The sequence below is a fragment of the Eucalyptus grandis genome, chromosome 8 (genome assembly GCF_016545825.1).
Source record: "Eucalyptus grandis isolate ANBG69807.140 chromosome 8, ASM1654582v1, whole genome shotgun sequence".
NCBI classification, from domain to species: Eukaryota; Viridiplantae; Streptophyta; class Magnoliopsida; order Myrtales; family Myrtaceae; genus Eucalyptus; species Eucalyptus grandis.
Window position 1 is genome coordinate 45,084,657 of NC_052619.1, and position 17,884 is coordinate 45,102,540.

At 39.8% G+C, this 17,884-nt stretch overlaps 2 protein-coding genes across 7 annotated transcripts; both read left to right on the forward strand.

The window, feature by feature from the left end:
• Window positions 1–5,338: 5,338 nt before the first annotated feature.
• On the forward strand, window positions 5,339–11,045 carry LOC104414568 (ureidoglycolate hydrolase). Its single transcript, XM_010025717.3, has 12 exons — window positions 5,339–5,759; window positions 5,864–5,949; window positions 7,384–7,458; window positions 7,724–7,852; window positions 8,217–8,303; window positions 8,497–8,699; window positions 8,780–8,882; window positions 9,174–9,265; window positions 9,349–9,411; window positions 9,636–9,876; window positions 10,170–10,210; window positions 10,644–11,045. Exons 1-12 carry the CDS (start codon window positions 5,526–5,528, stop codon window positions 10,739–10,741), a joined length of 1,452 nt encoding a protein of 483 aa, XP_010024019.1. The 5' UTR covers window positions 5,339–5,525; the 3' UTR covers window positions 10,742–11,045.
• A 2,000-nt stretch (window positions 11,046–13,045) lies between these two features.
• On the forward strand, window positions 13,046–16,170 carry LOC104414569 (protein WVD2-like 3). 6 transcript variants are annotated; one of them, XM_010025719.2, is made up of 7 exons: window positions 13,046–13,202; window positions 13,949–14,512; window positions 14,859–14,947; window positions 15,028–15,121; window positions 15,252–15,323; window positions 15,475–15,585; window positions 15,739–16,170. In XM_010025719.2, the coding sequence occupies exons 2-7, from the start codon at window positions 13,970–13,972 to the stop codon at window positions 15,817–15,819; spliced, it is 990 nt and encodes a 329-aa protein (XP_010024021.2). In that variant the 5' UTR covers window positions 13,046–13,202; window positions 13,949–13,969; the 3' UTR covers window positions 15,820–16,170. The 6 variants fall into 6 exon arrangements, with proteins under 6 accessions (XP_010024021.2, XP_018717507.2, XP_039156695.1 ...); XM_018861962.2 differs by having other exon boundaries at window positions 14,862–14,947; XM_039300761.1 differs by having other exon boundaries at window positions 13,949–14,497.
• Window positions 16,171–17,884: the final 1,714 nt, after the last annotated feature.

Consider the following 17,884-nt stretch of genomic DNA (forward strand, 5'->3'; position numbering starts at 1 on the left):
GGAATAAGGGAGGAGTTCCACACAAGTCTCGACCAGGAAACCGTAGGACCCCTCGGCCTTAGCAGGCTCCAAGCCGAAGTAGTAGAGAAGGCTCCTGAAGAATGGCCAGTCCAAAGGAGGTGGTCATTAGCCTCATTGAGGTTCGGTAGAGGATCATCCCAATTCACAATGGAGGTTGCAACAACAGAGGGTAGAGGCAACGCTGTTAAGGCAACCGCAACAGATGCGAGGCAAGGAATTCCAAAGCAATAAATTTCACGATCAGAGAAGAGTTTATAGAGAAATCCACGAGGGTGCCAATAATTGAACCAAAAGGAAACCGAAAGACCATTTCCAATACGCCACTTAAAATGATTATGAATAAGATCACGGAGGCCAAATAACTTCTTCCATGCCCAAGAGCATGAGGTAGGTCTTAGGGCAATCTAGAAGTTTTTGTGCTTTAAGAAATTTGAGTGAATCCATTTACACCAAAGTGATTCCTTATCAGTAAAGAGGAGCCAAAGGTGTTTGATCATAACAGCAATGTTGCTGATCTGAAGTGAACAGATACCTAGCCCACCTTCCTCCTTGGGTAGGCAACTTCTTCCCAAGCAACCTTTGCTCGGCCAGTTCCTAGGTTAAGGCCTCTCCAAAGAAATTGCCAAAAGATTTGTTCAATTTGCTTAGTGACCGAGGAAGGCAAGATAAACACAGTAGACCAGTAAACCTGGATAGAGTGGAGGACCGATTTAATTAGCTGCAGTCTACCCACTAAGGAGAGAAACTTATTAGTCCAGGATTGAACTCTTGCAGTTATTGCATTCACCAGGGAAATGCAATCTTCCTTGCCCAATCTAGATGAGATAATAGGCACACCAAGGTACCTAAAGGGGAGAGACCCTAGATGAAAGCCGGAGGTACTTACCAGGGCATCTGTTAAGGAATCCGGGCCGCCTGAAAGGAAGATTTCACTTTTGTTGAGATTAGGATTTAATCCAGACCAATCAACAAAAGAATGAATTACATCCATAAGAAGACAAAGGGAATTCATATTAGCTTCCAAAAATATGAGGACATCATTTGCGAAGAAAATGTGAGAAAGCTTGGTATTTTTACATCTCCAAAAGAGCTTAAAACCTGGTTTCTCAGTTTGGGAGTTGAGAATTTCGGTAAACACTTCCATCACTAACGTGAAGATATAGGGGGATATTGGGTCGCCTTGTCGAATACCCCTTCCACTTGAAAAAAAATCCATGAAGTTCACCGTTAAAGGAGATGGAGAATTTAGGAGAGCGAATGCAAGACATAATGCGATTGACGAATTCCAGAGGAAACCGGAAGGCTAACAGGGTTAATTCAATAAAGTTCCAGTCAACCGAGTCATATGTTTTGCAAAAATCAACCTTAATGATACATTTGGGTCGATAAGGTTCATGATGGAAGTCGCAAAAGAGCTCATGGGCTAGCATAATGTTATCACTAATGCGTCTTCCTTTCACAAATGCATTATGAGTAGGACTAATGATCGAAGGAAGAACAGAGGCTAACTTGTTAGCCATAATTTTGGTGATGCACTTATACAGAGTGTTGCAGCAAGCAATGGGCCGGAAATCATTGACATTCGACGCATTAGGGGTCTTTGGGATTAAGGTCAAAATAATGGCATTGATCTCTTTAAGAAGCTTACCAGAATTGAATAAGGCATGAACTGCCAATAGAACCGAGGGGCCTACAACTCCCAAGAACGCTTGAAGAAATCCACATTAAACCCATCCGGGCCAGGTGCTTTGCCACTCGCAAGGGAGAAGAGCATATCTTTAATTTCCTGGTCAGTAATAAGGCAGGAGATAGCACGAACTTGGGCATCATCAAGGGTACCATTTAACTTAGCTCGGATCTCCTCAATCATGGGAACACAAGAAGGGGAGGAGGCCGCCAAAAGGGCTTGAAAATGAGATACAAAAAGCTGTTGTACCTCAGAAGGGTCAGAAATTAGGTTGTCCCCATTGTGAATTGATATAATACGATTCCGGAGGTGTCTACGTTTGACCGAGTGATGAAAATATTTCGTGTTAAGATCTCCTTTCTTAAGCCAACGCACCCTGGATTTCTGTCTAAAGAATGATTCCTCCTGAAGACGAAGCTCAGAGAACACCCGAAGGCAATCCTGCTCCGAGTCTGCCAGTTCTGGTTGAGAGGGTCCATATGAATAGCAGATTGGGCAATAGAAAGCCGTCTTCTAGCCTCAGCTGTTTTTGCCGAAATGTCTGCATAAGCTTCCTTATTTAGACCTTTTAACCTGTACTTGAGAGCTTGAAGCTTGCAGCAAAGAATAAACATTGGCGTGCCTAAGAAGGAAGAGTCCCAAACCTGGGAAACCAAGTCAAAAAACTCGGGATGGGACATTTTTTCATCTTTAAAAAATCGAAAATCATTTTCCAAAATAAGATTATACATCAACGCTTGCACCAAAAACTTTTCATTTGAGCATGAGAACCGCAACACTTATTTCAAGCCCTTAATAGCAACCCTAGCTTGGTTAGGTCCAAAGAGGCTGGCCTTAGAACCTCTATGCTCGGCCCAAGTCTACAAAAGTTGGGCTCAAGATACCAACACCGGCAATTCGGCCTATGATTCCAATATCGTCACCCGACTCCTTCGGGCACTAACCTAGGTCCACAAAGGTTAGGCCCGAGACATAGGTGCTTGTGCCTGAATCTCTAACACCTAGGGCTGGGTCTATTAAGGTTAGGCTTAGACCGATAACACTAAGGACCAAGCCATCAAGGCCGAGATTGTGATCGCGTACTAGTGCTCAAGTCCCTAGCACTCATGCTTTTGTCCATTGAGGTTAGGCTTGGGACTACAGCACCCATGCTTGGGTTCTTGACGCTTGGGCTTGGGTTCATCAAGGTTGGGCTTGGGACGTTGACATCCGCTCGGGTCAATCAAGCCTAAACTCGAGAACTTGATACCCACATGCAGCTCCATTGAGGCAAGACTCGTGTTCATTGAGGTTGGGGCCGAGACCTTGGTGCTCAAGCTCAGTCCCCAACATCCATGCTCAAGTCCATCGAGGCTAGGATCAAGACCTCAAAGCCCATGCCTTAGTACCAGCGCTCAATTCTATCAAGTCCAACCCCGAGTCCTTGAGTCCCCGAGCACCCATATTATGGTCTATGGAGGCCGAACCCAAGACCTTGGTGCTTGTGTCTAGGGGTGAGTATAGTTCCAAGATAAAACCCGAAACTTGAGGATCGGATTGATGGAAGCCTGTTCGGTTCCAGGTTCTAGGTTCTGAGATATGTACGATGGGTTCAAGGTTCCAAAAATTGGATTGTTTTGATGGGTAAGTTCCAAGTTCTAGGTTTATGGAACTTGGAATACCTAGAATTTGGAATATGGAACCTATAATCTAAAACCTGGAACAAGTTTTTATATTATTATTGGTATACATCTTTGTGTGATCTTACGCTATTATAAGATGTTCAATGATGAGTATATAATTTGAAACCACTAATCTGACCTTCCATTTTATAACTAAGATTTTTATTTTGTTAATGTTTCATATTTTTCTTATATCTATATATAAATTATAATCAGTGAATTGAAGTAGTAGGCGGTAGTCATTAAATATGATAATTCACTACAATCATTTAATTAATAATATAGACTACCATTGCTTACATTTCTGTCCTCTTTTCCATTCACTTGAATTGTAAAAAGCAAAACTTAGTTTTCTTCACCTTTTTTCTTTTGTCCTTGGTTTATCCACAACAACAACAACAACAACAACAACAACAACAATAATTGAAAACCAAAAATGAGCTTGTTAATTTGATTTTGCTTTTTCCAATTCTCCGACAAAGTAAAGCTGGCTATAAAGGTAAATCAATTAAATAGCAACAAATTGCTAGATCCACATGCTCGTTTGCTAAAGCTAAAAAATTAAATGCTAAAAATTTAAAAATGAACATTAATCATTGAGATCATTGAATACTGAAAATGAAAAATTATCTGAATGAAAATTGCATAATAAATTTTATTAGTTCCTTACCAAATGGATTAGTGACCATTATTGGAAGGTTTTGATAACATAATTGGTAAGAGTGTAAAATCCATTGAATATAGGATCATTTCAATCAATTAAACCATTGGGTTTGCTCCATGGTCACTCTTCCCACATGGGAATGAGGAGATGGGGGTTTAAATCCCCACATTTTCAAGGAAGTTCGAGTGGGAACAATTTAATTTTGTTTGTGGATTTTGACTCTCACACTTTATAAAGAAGCATGGTAAATATCTGAGAGTTCTTGACAAAAAAAAAAATATCTGAATTAGATTATGAGTAGAGTAGGACCAAAAAAAAAAAAAAAAAAAAAAAAAAAAAATCAATTAAGTCATCCTTCCATAGTGACCGCATAAGTGATTTTTTTTTTTTTAAAACTAAAATAGTCAACTACGTCATGTGTAGTTAGATGTTATCAAATGCACTAATGACTTTGAGACTTCGAGTGCTAACAAGTTTAATTTTCTGTATTCAATGTGCTTATTAAAACACACCTAAGTCTCGCTAAACTATACAAGTTCTTGTATAATTTTCGTGAGGCGATTGGTTTTTTTAATATTAGTAACAAGGATAGGAAGTGACGACCAACATATTAGGTGACCTCTAGTGTTACTTTAGGAGCTTCACGATGATAGTTGGGATAACGGAGATTGATTTTCTCCATTAGGTGCCATAAGAGCACCGACCTAGTGCATCTCACTAGTTGGGTACATGGTCCATCGGTTTTACTTAGATCAACGAATCTTGTCAACGTGCGAACGAATCTTAAGATTTTTTTTTATCTTTATAATTCATAATTCAACTTGGTGTCGTGCGAATAGAGCCGTGTATATCGATTCTAGAGCCAACTTTTTTAAATGCATTAGGAGAGCAATTCTCCCAGCATTTTACTAATGAGTTGTTAGTGATTTGGAATGTGCATGATAAAATTTCTACTTCTTTATTTTTTCGTTATCAGGAATGCATTTAAAACAAACTGTTTTCAGAACACAATTTAATTTTCTATTTCTGGAACAGATTTATATTCCAAAAATAAAGTTGAAGAATAAATTTCAATTTTTAAAACAGAAATTAAAAAAAAAATTATATTCTCGAAATGTTATCGTACGCACCCTTGAGAACCCGACATTGAGAACCCGACATTGGCCTTTCCAATCCAGTCTCTCAACGCTACCCAACCTGATTGTAGCTTTGGAATATTTTTTATCGGCCATACCCACTAAGCAGGAATCAAGGACGCTGATCACCCCCACGTGTTCACGTTTCACGGATGCTTTTCAGCACTAAACTCCAAAACGCCACGCCCCCCTGCTCGTGTCACTCTGCACTCCCTCTGTCCTTCATGGTACTGGGAACGCGTGCATTCCATCGGAGGCTGAAGAGGTTCCCATTGGATCTCTGCGTGAACGTATCCAGTTCATCTCCAGATTGAAGGCGAACCCAGAAGCCGGAAGCGAGGAAAGAAGGGGCGGAGATGGGTCTGCTGAGGTCATCTCCTTCGCTTTCGCTCGTGTGTCTGCTGCTGCTGCTGCCGCTGCTGCTGTTCCTCTCCTCGGTCGCTGCGGTCTTGGGTCGCGCTGAGGAGGACGACCCGACAATCAGAACGATGGAGGAGTTCTCGGGGTACCCGTTTCGCGAATCGCCTTCCTGGGCGGAAGCGGATTCTCTCTTTTCCTTGTCCGTCGAAAGCGAAAATCTTCAAAAGCAGGTCGTTTTCATGCCTTCTTTGTGTCTCTCATGTTTCGTTCTTTATTTGTTTCAGCTAGTGGTCAGCGTTGATAAGAATTGTTAGATCCTTTTTATGATGATCAGATTGACGAGCTTGCGAGTTTCTCCGATACGCCGGCTCCATCGGTGACGAGGATCCTTTACACTGACAAGGATGTGACGGCCCGCAGGTATTGATGCCGTCGCAAAGTGTTCAATTTGGTTGCTCTGCATTATGTTCGTATTTTGTTTCGAATTTCTATGACTCGAACAATCTTTTGGTTATTAGGAGGATGGTATGTGTGTATTGAAACTAACAACATGTCTATGGAGCCAGGATAAAGCTATAAACTAGTGATATGGATTAAAGGAAAGTTATCCATTTCCTTTTCTTCAGTGTAAATTGGATTGAAACAACATGTGGAGAGTTGATTGAAGAGTAAATCTGATGAGAACTGACATGCTGAATGATCCATCAAATGGAACGCGAAGAAATTAAAACTCAGCTTTGATTTTTATATCACAGATTTGAAGTAGAGCTGGATATATGCATATAAGGCTGGATAAACCTGGTCAACTGGTGCTTTGTTGACCCTTTTTTTTTTTTTAAAGCTTAATGGTTAAATACAGAAGAGGTTTGTCTACTGTTTTAGGTCCCATGTCAATCTCACAAGGGTGTGATTGCTAGAGACTTGCAACTTTGTGGGTGATGAGGTGAGCTTGTATTTGGTCATGCTTAATCATGGATAGATTGATATTTCTTGCCTTCATTCAAAATGTGGAATCTCGTGTTTGCTCTCTAGCATAAATAGAGGTAGCTGATGAGCCTTGTACTTGCCAACTGATAATCCTTCAGTGAGGTTGCTGATGCAAAATTTTGTTTCATAATTGATAAAGAACTGTTTCATATTTTTGGAAGTTTACTCAGAACGTGCATGAATTGCTGTCTCCCACTTGTGAGCATGTATAATATATATATATTCCTCATCGTAGACACATGCAGAGGACATGGCCAGACGCGTAGGAAGGGAGCATTAAAACATTGTAACCTATAACCTGGAGTATTGATGATTGAATTGATAATTCTTTTATACATTGTGCTTTAAACCTGATGGTGACCTTTCTTCTCTTTCTTTTGCATTGATTTTCAATGACTTAGCTTTCTCGTTTGAATTGCTAAGAGAGTGCAACAGAGTTAAACTGGATGGATTGTAGCCTGATTGATAGACTTTTTCTGGTCATAGCTACAGTGACATAACTATCGTGCAAAAAGCATGTAGTCCTTATGGCTAGTGTTGGCCATCCAACTATGTGATCATCATCCTTGTTCTGACTTTCTCGCCCAATCCTACCCAGGACCTTATTGGTGTAGGCTGTAATCGAAGCCCATGTTGATCATGACTGGTCCGTGCAAATGTGCTTTTTGCTCCTTAATATGCTAGTACTGAAAGGAGAGGAAGACTTGACTCTGAAATATGAATGTTTATTGTGACCTGAGAACAATATAGTTCGCCATTTGAAGTGCTAATGGAGAATTTGTAGTACTGAAGTTTACATATAATTTCTTTCGCAACTTGTATGTTCCTGTGACCACTTTGTTTCACTTTTTAAACTATTAATCTCAGGTACGTCAAGAATTTGATGGGACTTGCTGGTTTGTCTGTTAGAGAGGATGCTGTGGGTAACATATTCGGCCGATGGTGAGTTTCTGTCTGTTTAGACTTTCAGTGAATAACTTTGTGTTGCCTTAAATTGATGGTACCAAGATTTAGATTTGAGAGATTTGCAAGCCAATGTTGTCATATATGTTGCAAAACTTAAGCCTTTTGTTTGGTTACTTTGGATCTGCTTGTCAAAATTGGGGTCTTTTCTTATGTTTCTGTACTCATATCTTTCATGGCCCATATTTTAGCTTGAACTATGCAAATTGCCATGTATATGAACATTTTACCCTGAATGTTGCAGGGAAGGCCTTGAACCAGAGCTTCCTGCCGTCGCTACAGGTTCTCACATGGATGCAATTCCTTACTCCGGAAAGTATGATGGAGTTGTTGGTGTTCTGGGAGCCATAGAGGCCATTAACGTACTAAGAAGGTTCGCGACTGGCTCATTTTTTAGATTCAGTTCTCTAATGCATGCTTTTCAGTATAGGAGCAACAATTGACCACCTTAGGCTTGAGGATTCTGTGCTTATTATAAAAACAAATGCTGGACTCTGCTTGCTGTTTGTGAATTGTGAAATAAATTGATCAGCAAGAACAAGATTTGTTAGGAGTAGCATCTTGCCCCAGGAACTGAATGATTTAAACAACAATGTTCTCAAGTTTGTTCCTTGACTAAGTATGCTATACATTGGATTCTGTGTATCTTTGGATTTCTTCACTTGTCTGTGTTTCATCTTGTTAAGATTTGATTGAATCAATTATTTTTTTCTTCTCAAACTAGCTAATGTTCCCAGGTTAGGCTTCAAGCCGAAAAGATCACTGGAGATTATAGTGTTCACTTCAGAAGAACCTACACGATTTGGAATCAGTTGTTTGGGAAGGTTGGGACTACATGGAGTAAATTACTTGCAGTCATACATTCATTATTCATGTTAATCATGCTTTAACACAAGTTGTTTGAGTGTATCTTCAGACTTACACTCGCATGATTCTACAAATACACATGGCCTGCAGGTAGTAATATTTATCCCTCTTAGTGGCTAAGCATTTTTACAGTGTATCTTAAATTTGCAGCCGCTTAATGGCGGGGAGTGAGGCACTCCTGAAGGCACTGGAAACAACAATCGACAATCAAAATATATCCTTTGTAGACGCTGCCAAATCTGCTGGTTATGCGCAAGATCCAGTGGATATAACAAGCGTATTTTTAAAGAAAGGAGCTTATGCTGGTTTCGTGGAGTTGCACATAGAGCAGGGCCCTATTCTTGAAGAGGAAGGTTGGGTCCCCTTTGTACCTTCAGGCCGATCTCTTAATCATCGTACATGATCTATTTATTCTGCATTCTTTTTTCCGCAGGTGTATCTATTGGCATAGTAACTGCTATTGCTGCTCCCGCAAGCATAAAAGTAGACTTTGAAGGAAGTGGGGGACATGCAGGTGCTGTGCTGATGCCGTACAGGTTAGTGCACTTGATCAAGAAGTTCTTTAAGAGCTAAATTTAAACCAATTTCGGTTTTTTTATCATTAGGGTGGTTTATGATTTTTGGACGTGATTAGCAAGATGGATTTCTTTGTTAAAAAAACTTTTACTCCATCTTTTCCTTGTTTTATTTATTTTTATTTTTTTTCCATTTTTGTGCTGTAAGCCATCCATTTCTTTGCCTTAAAGATTTTCTATTGTATGGTCAAATTGGCACTTTTTAGCATCTTGCTTTTCAGTCCACAATAAGTGGATTAATTTCCTTGGCAGAAATGATGCTGGACTGGCAGCGGCGGAGCTGGCTCTAGCTGTTGAAAAGCATGTTTTAGAATCTGGATCCATAGATACTGTTGGGACAGTGGGTATGTGACTTCTTTGGTTTTTCACATCTAAAAACGAAAGATTTATAAGTCAAATACATATTCAGTCCAGTCTTTTCATCAAGGTATCCTGCAACTGCATCCCGGAGCAATCAACAGCATCCCCAGCAAATCGCACCTGGAAATAGGTAAATTTTTCTGTTTGCAGAGAACTTTTAGTGAGTGTCTATTAGTCATACCAGCATGTTTATAGTCTCCGAAAATAGAATTTATTAATGTGCCTTACTATTAGCGATGAATATTTCAAACAAATGATATGTACCACACATGGGCATTCTCACAGAACTGAGTGATGTTATCGCCCTCTTGATTGGTACGCTAACATGTAATTTTGTTCCTGATGAGTTGGCAGATACTCGTGACATTGATGAAGAAAGAAGAAATGTTGTAATGGAGAAGATACGTCAATCTGCTATTAGGATTGCCAAAGACCGTGGTGTCAAGCTTGCTGAGTTTAAGATTGTCAATCAGGATCCACCAGCTCTTTCTGATGAATCGGTAATTAGGGCAATGGAATCTGCATCAAAGGATCTGAAGCTCTCTCACAAGTTAATGATCAGTAGAGCTTATCATGATTCGCTGTTTATGGCCAGGTAATACATGCAAAATGAGAAGATCCCTACTTCGTTGAAAGAGAGGGGGAGAGAGAATTTAAACATTGCTATCCACCTGCTTACTGCAAAAGACAACATAACGAAGGAAATCATACCTCTGGTCCTCGCTTAGCTTTACAATACAGTCCTTTTTTTACCTCCCCCTTTCGAAAATCGGTAGCATTATCTCAAGTAATGCTAAAATTGCAGCCAAATGTCATGAGATGATGTTTATGCCATATTTCTCCAACATGATGGCACAGCCACTGATTTTCCTTGTCATTGCTTTGCAGGGTTTCTCCAATGGGCATGATATTTATTCCCTGCTACAAAGGTTTGAGCTCCCAAATTTTCTTTCCATAATCTTTGTTGTATGTCATGGAGGCATGTCAATATGATACTCCATATTCACCCTTTTCTGCAACATTAGGTTTTCTCAGCGTCCATCAGTTAAGTTTGATTCATACTGTCAAGACGGCATGTTACTCTTAATTGAACCATGCAATCGTACTTGAAGGCTTCACAGGCTTGCTGCTCTAATCATATGTAGTATGAACCATATTGAGTGCTGTTTTTGGGGAAGTACGGCATACGTTGGAACATCACATAGTATTTTGGAAAAGTGTAGGTGTCGCTCCATGTGTATAGTCCTGTAGGATGCAAGTCAGGCACATATTGACCTTTTGAATGTCCTTTCACTTCATTTTCAACCAAGTAAAGGAACATTGCTGTTGGCAATAATAACAATGTCTGCTTTGGTTGGGCAGGATACAGTCACAAACCTGAAGAGCATTCTTCCATTCAGGACATAACCAATGGGGTTAAGGTACTAGCCTTGACCCTTGCGAAGCTGTCACTCAAATGACACCCCTTACTTCGATGTAAATTGTTAATAACCATGACTCGTTCTTCATATATGCAATTTTTTTCATGTTCTCCTTCCATGGCATTGTATTGAATCTCTCATCAGGGCGCTCGAACATGAATTTCGCTGCCCTCTTGAGCTTTTAGAATTGTTCAGGGTTGTGACCAACGTTCTTTCTTTTTCTCAAAACTTGGGAGAACACGACCCCCTCGAAGTATTGAACATGCGGATTAGAAATAATGAGAATGTAATACAAAATCAGATAAGACACAGGTACTGCATGTTCTGCTATTAGTAAAAGATAGTGTTTCTGTTTATGGAGCTTGACGGGTAAGATCTCTCTTGCTGCTTGAAGAAAAGGTTACGCACATGGAAACTCTGCTTGAAGGCCAATGAGTTCCTGGTCATCTCTGGCGATAGTTGCACCACCCCATGCCTACCGACTGCAACCTAATATCATCCGATATCGTTCATAGTTTAAGACTTCTCCAAATGAGAAAATGTCAGTGTAAGAATTCATCACCTGGACTTGGCCCAGCATGGTTCGGATACTCCATGACTATTACCATGTGAGTCCAGCATGGATCCCATACAAATCCAATGACCGTGGCCGTATTGGATCCATAGAACCAGATCTAATATCAGGCAGCATTCACCATATGAAAAAGCCTTGCTGGTAATTCAAGTTATCTATGCGTGGGGCCATTCGCCATGTGAAAAATGCGTGGCTCTTTTAGAGAGGCTGGCATTGTCTTCTATAACACTCCCTCTCTGCATCCACTTCATGTGTATGCCACAAGAACTTTATTCTTTTAGTAAGTATTGTCACTACTCCCTCCATCACCGTCTCTTTTACAACTATATAATGCATGTGAAACTTGGGTCGAATCTTGAACTAAGAGAATTACTTAAACAAGCATAGTTTTTCGACGTACATTACCAAACATGCAAACTACAATATTTTTTGTCACTTTGCAACACGATAAGATTATAGTTCAAGTTACAAGTTTGCCGAACGGGCTCTCGGTACCCAATAATTAAAGAGGATGCGAGGGCTTTATCAAAAGGGTTAGGGGAGCACAATCAACATGGGGCCAAAAGCAATGATTTGATGGCAAGGCTTTGTCTCTTAACCCTATTCTTGAACTAATCAGAGACATGAATGTCTTAACCACACCACATACGAGACCCCACTTTTGCAAGCATCTTGACGTCGTGCCTAAACTTTTGCTGTCTTTGCTAAATCACATGGAAAAAAGAAAATCTCTGTAAATTTGCAAAATGGTAACACTTAGATGGATCGAATGGGACGTTACTTCTTCATTGGACATGGTGTAGCTGAAGCTTAGTGCCCTTCACTCCGTCATGTCTAGAATCTGATATTTAGGTTTAATTTCTCTCGGACAAGTGGAAAAGCACACGGCCGTAGGGACACCTATTACTAGAAAAGTTGGTATTTCGGTACCAATCAAAGAGATATTGGTAAGTGGTTAAAAAAAAAGTTATTAATCCAAATTTCATTGGTAAATAGTCTTTGAAAGAAATAACAAGAAACTAAAATAAAATTGGTAATTTCATTTAGGAGTTGGTAACTCGAATACACTGAGATAAAAGTTGATAATTTAAAATAAATTGATATTTTCATTGTTAAAAATGATTAGATTTGATGTAAGAGCTGGTAAATAACTTTAGTAAAGTGAGTTTGCTATTAGAAAAGTGGGTATTTCAGAATCAATTAAATCTGTAGAGTTACATAGTTACTTGAATAAAAGTTAGTAAATTAGAAACAAAAGTTGGTAAATAACTCAAATGTAGCTCATACTTTTTTTTTTTTGGTAAAGGTAAGAGATATATGTTGACTTAAGCCATACTTTGATACATGAGTTTTCAACAAAAGTTGGTAATTCAGAATCTATGAAAATAAAAGTTGATGGGTGGTTTGAAAAAAAGTAACCTAAAACTTGTCGATAACTCGTTTTTGGGAAAAGTTTGTAACACCCTCAGATTAAGATCGGCAATTTCATGTATGAATTTGTGACTTCAACAAGATAGTAAGCTATGCGAATAAAAGTTGAGAATTTATTGGAACCATTGGTAGTTTATAAGCAATCAGATAGAAATAGATAATATTTGATGAGCAATTTACTGCTAACTCTTTTGTTACCAACAACATTTCAAACTTGCTAGAACTTCCATATATTTACCAGCCCGGATCCATGTTATGTTCATTGGCAAAGGGAATCCAAGGACCGTATAAAGGCAAATTAATTAATAAACCTTCAAAGAAATGAATGGCACGTAAATGGTCAAATAAAATTCTGAAAAAAACAAATGACATCTTAACGCCGTTAACCAAGAAACTGCGGGATTTAAAGAAGTAAATAGAAAACACTCAAGTTTCACAACGCAGAGAAACTCAGCTAGACAAGTCCTTCTGCGTTAGAAAGCAAGAGTTTAAGCTGTGAGTTTCTTTACAACATTCTGCCTGTGTTACTACTGTTGGTGTTCTTGTTCTTGTTCTATGCTTCATTTCCTGAATCTGGTCGTCACGCCTTCTACTTTTGTGCCATGAATGAGGGTCAAATCACATTTCGTATGTTGTTAGTGTGCAACCTTTCGTTATAGTCTCTATCCCGGGAGTCATTAAGTAGGTTACCATTCTTGGCGCTTCTTCTGTGCGTGGCCTCCTTGATCTGCTTTGTTGTTTCATTGAACTCTCGGGGTTGATTGGTTTTTATACCGTGTGATTCAATATTCTTTTGTTTGCTAATCAGAGAGGGAGTGGTAGAGATGTGAATCAATGCGTTATAATCTTGTTGTTCAATTCATGTCTCGTTGCACATTTAGTGCTCATTCTAGGAATGATATGGTACTTTTGCCTCACGATAAAGAAAGACTTGAGATATTTTCCCTTCTTTTTTTCTTGAGAAACTGGGGTTCTCTTTTCGTTCATGAGCTATAAGGGATGATGGACTTCAATTACATGTTTTATTAAAATTAATGAGTGCAGATAAGTAGTGGATGTTAGCTTCATTACGCTCTGTATGAGTCACGGACCATATGATCTACATCCGAAACTAAAAGAAGACGAAATATAAAATAAAGGGCAGGTTGAAATGAAGCAAATGATTTATGTTGTTTTCATGTTTTGGCACTGCACTTGATTCTCTGCCTGATTCAATTTACGTATATGATCCTACGTTGTAGTCTGTGCAATGCTTCAGTGAAATGGTGGTAGTGATCACAGAGATATGCATGGATAAGGAGCCGGAGTATGTCATAGCATATTCGAACGGCAAGTACCAAGATGCCAGTGCTGAATCTCTTCCCATTCAGTGCGACCCTTCAGACTCAAACGACAATGTTGCTGGAGATCCTGAACTTCAAAGTTCAGAAGAGAGCTCAGAAACAAGGGAATACGAAGTGAAGGAATGTACGAACGAAAGCTCTGTTGTGACATCCTCCGAGGCAAAAGGGGGTGAAAAATTTGAGAAGGATCAAAGAGTGTTGAGCTCAAAAAATGAGGCCAGATCAGATGCTGAGAGAGCAAAGGAGGGCAAAAAGTCAAAATCATCTGTTAAGGATTCATCAAAGAGGACAGTGCAGCATAATAACCGAACTAAATACACCGTTCCACACCCTTTTTCCCTTGCAACCGAAAAGCGTGCTTCATTTGGAGCTCGTCCTGCTGATGATACTACGAGGGTATCCAATGGTAAACCAGTGCAGCGTTCTCGTGCTGTGCAGCCAAATCAGGTGACCCCAAGACAAGTGAGTCTGAATTCAAACTCGTAACATTGAGCAATATCATATACATTCGCTTTAACACTTAGATTATAAATGTAATGTTCATAGCAAGTTGCACATGGAAATATAACGAAAAGATTTGAGTACAGTCATGAGATCTGGACTTAAGATTTTGGTTCTTCATCCTTATATGAAAGACTAATTCCAGAGAACTGCCCCATTGCTCTGCATATATCACTGCTGATTTAGGAATCAAGTCAACCATTAGAACAATTTTAGTGAAATCTATCAGGCAATTCACTTTTGTACCTTGTCAAACATACACTTTATGTTCTGGGATGATGTCCAAGTTAATTCTTTTTGGCTGCAGCAGTCAATGGATTTGGTATCAAGAAAGGCCTTGTTCCCATATAACAAGAAGAGTCCGGATGAGGAAGACTATCTATCTGTCTCTTCATGGTATTATGCTCTGATTGCCACAGCCTAAGTTTCTACTCCTTCCCCTCCACTCATTACTGTGTTTTCTCCATTGTGTGCAGCACTATCGCATCCAAACAAAGCGTAAAATCCCGAACAACTCCTGCATCAGCTCCAGTATTTAGAAGCACCGAACGTGCGGTGAAAAGGCGCGAGGTAAAGCTTTCAGAAGACTTTTTATACCGCTTCCGCCTTTTGAACCAATACATCTGGTTGATGCATAGATAATGCCTACATTAGCTGCTTTGTTAATCAAAATTTTGCACTCTCACTTGATATTTCTTAGTTTCATTCAAAGTTGGATGAGAAACACCGAGCGCTGGAGGCACAAAAGGTCCAGGCTGATGAGAGGAACATGGTTAGTTGCATTCAAGGATGTCATGTGCAAACTCTTTTTTTCCAGCTTTTTTTGTGTGCTCCTTAAATCTGCACATATTTAGTGATTAACAAAGGCAATATTTGATGAATGTAATTGCCGCTGTCTCTTTGTCGGTCTTGGAACTTCATAGGAGGAGAGAGAGGCGACTATCAAGCAACTCAGAAAGAACTTGACTTTTAAGGCTAACCCAATGCCGAGCTTCTATTATGAGGGTCCTCCGCCTAAGGTTGAACTGAAAAAGGTAATATACCATAGAAATTGGAGCTTATCATAGATCACTGCCTAAGAGATCTTGCCATGAATGAGGTTTCGTTTTTCCTGAGTATAGTGATCTTTGCAAATGTCCATAACAAGCTCAAATTCCATCTTTTAAACCTTCACGATTGGATCGCAGATACCAACAACACGCGCAAAATCTCCTAGACTTGGTCGCCGGAAGAGCTGCGGTGATATCAGTTTTTTTCCAGAAGGATGAGAGTAAGGCAAATTCGTGCTCAGGGACATTTCTATCAATCTGAGCAATGGGAAGAAAACAAAACAAATGAAAGGAGTGAATATACTGGTGACGGTCCTTGTGTGAATAAATTTCAGTGTGAACTCTCCTAGAAGAGAAATTTAGGAGAGTTGACTGAGCCGTAGATAAGTTATCTAAGTTATAAGAAGGAAAGGGTCTTCAATTTTCCTTCTTTCCCCGAGTGTCTCATCTTCTAATTGCTGGGCTTTGAGGATTTCTTGCATTGGCCTCTGTAACTTATGAAATGTATTAATGTTATTTTCTTAAGAAAGGGAGTTCCCATTTCCTGATAAGAACAAAATTTTCATCTTATCTGTTTTCTTCGCCAAATTTCTCTGCCTTAGACTTGCTTGTTGAATGATTACTTCAGGTTCAGGAGTAGGTGTTTCTGTTATTAGGACAAGGGTGATGTTGCTCGGCATCTTTCATGATGAGAAATTGTGCCATCGTACTGAGCACCTTTGTCAAGATAGTAATTGTTTGTCTTGCCTCCAAAATGGTGCTTGAATATTTATAATCATATCTGCTGCGACTGTGATGAATCGATTCACAAGGAATCTGTTGAGTCTCGATGCACAGATTTGGCTCACCAGATATTGCCAGCTCCGTGGCCTAAAATCTGCGCACCGCTAGGTGAACAAGTACCCCATTTCTTGACAGTTGACCCTCCGACACTTTAGTCAAAAAGAGTGTAATTGCATGCTCACACTGAAATGTGCTGCCGTGGTAAATGTGCCTCATGTTCTTGGTAGTTGCTCCATTAGATGGATTCTCTCCTTCCTTTAAGATCGTATAAACTGCTATTCAAAGAGCAGTAAATCATAGCTGTGGCATCTGGTGAGAGACTGATCCTTAAGAGACCTAGGGCTCTTAGGCTCTTCATATGTACCTCAGACTCGTGTGATATGCGAGGACAAAGGGCGATTGGTATGCCCTGAGATGTTTTGCTGGCTTGGTGATTTCTGTAAGTATCGGCAGTTTTCTTCTGGTTTAAAGAAAGAAAAGAGCAGTAAATAGATATGTTACTGGGCTTTTCTTGCTCCTCTGCTCCATTTCGCGATGGCAATTAATTTTTCTTGAAGGGAAGAGTATATCTTGCCTCCTAAATTCTGCATTCATTGTTGATGATCAAAAGAGTGCCCTTCAACGTTAAACATATATGTCATCTTCTGCTAAGAATCTTTTCCATATGAAATTCTAACATCAGTCATTCAGTCTTTAAGTCAACAGCTAAAAATAAGACCTGTCTCGCACTCTTTTTACATCTACAAATCATCAGCAGAAAAAAACAACAGAAAGAGCAATCCTTCTGGCAAAAATTTCACTTCTATCTCCTGGTTCCCCAGGCAGAGCTTCACATTAATGGTGTGCTAGCCCTTGACTTTGCTTTTTTATCTTCACATTCCTGCAGTATCCACTTCTGTTTTCCTCTTTTCCTTTAGCTTATCAATTTCAGTTCAGGTGACAGCGTAAGCTATACCAGCGGGAACTTCCTCAGCGATGTATACTCTGATTCTGTCTACTTCACGAAACAGAACAGTTCTGCAGAATCCAGCAATCAATCATTTTCTATTTTCGCCTCTTTACGATACAGTGGGAGTTTCTCAAAGTCTGAGGTCATACTTGTTCGACTTGACTGATTGGTAATTACATCTTGCACCTCCACTTCCTTTCTTTCGCCTCCACAACCAATTGATAAAGGTACTTACATCCCATGCCTCCACTTCCTCTGTATTGCCTCTGCGGCCAATTTCTCTGCCGCTGTTTTCAACGTCTCTTTCTCGGGACTCGCACTCCTGAGTGATGTCCAAGCACCTGAAACTGGCAGCTCTCCCATGGTGAAGGAGTTCTTGCTTGAGATAAGTAGCACCAAGTTCGTGCTCTGCTTTAGTCCTCAATGCTCTAGAATTCTTCCTGGTCCCTAACCTCACATCCCCAAAGAACAAAAAAGTTGGTCTCATCCCTGAGTTAGTCACTGAAAGCATTACATTTCTCTGCATATTTTTGTTTCGGCTGGATTTGGCAT

Excerpts from the sequence above, each read along its gene's own strand:
- LOC104414569 (XM_010025719.2), top strand. The coding sequence starts at position 13,970 with ATGGTGGTAGTGATCACAGAGATATGCATGGATAAGGAGCCGGAGTAT. Across the intron at positions 14,513-14,858 it reads ATCAGGTGACCCCAAGACAA|CAGTCAATGGATTTGGTATC; the intron begins GTGAGTCTGAAT and ends TTTTGGCTGCAG. Across the intron at positions 14,948-15,027 it reads TATCTATCTGTCTCTTCATG|CACTATCGCATCCAAACAAA; the intron begins GTATTATGCTCT and ends CATTGTGTGCAG.
- LOC104414568 (XM_010025717.3), top strand. The coding sequence starts at position 5,526 with ATGGGTCTGCTGAGGTCATCTCCTTCGCTTTCGCTCGTGTGTCTGCTG. Across the intron at positions 5,760-5,863 it reads GCGAAAATCTTCAAAAGCAG|ATTGACGAGCTTGCGAGTTT; the intron begins GTCGTTTTCATG and ends TATGATGATCAG. Across the intron at positions 9,877-10,169 it reads GATTCGCTGTTTATGGCCAG|GGTTTCTCCAATGGGCATGA; the intron begins GTAATACATGCA and ends ATTGCTTTGCAG.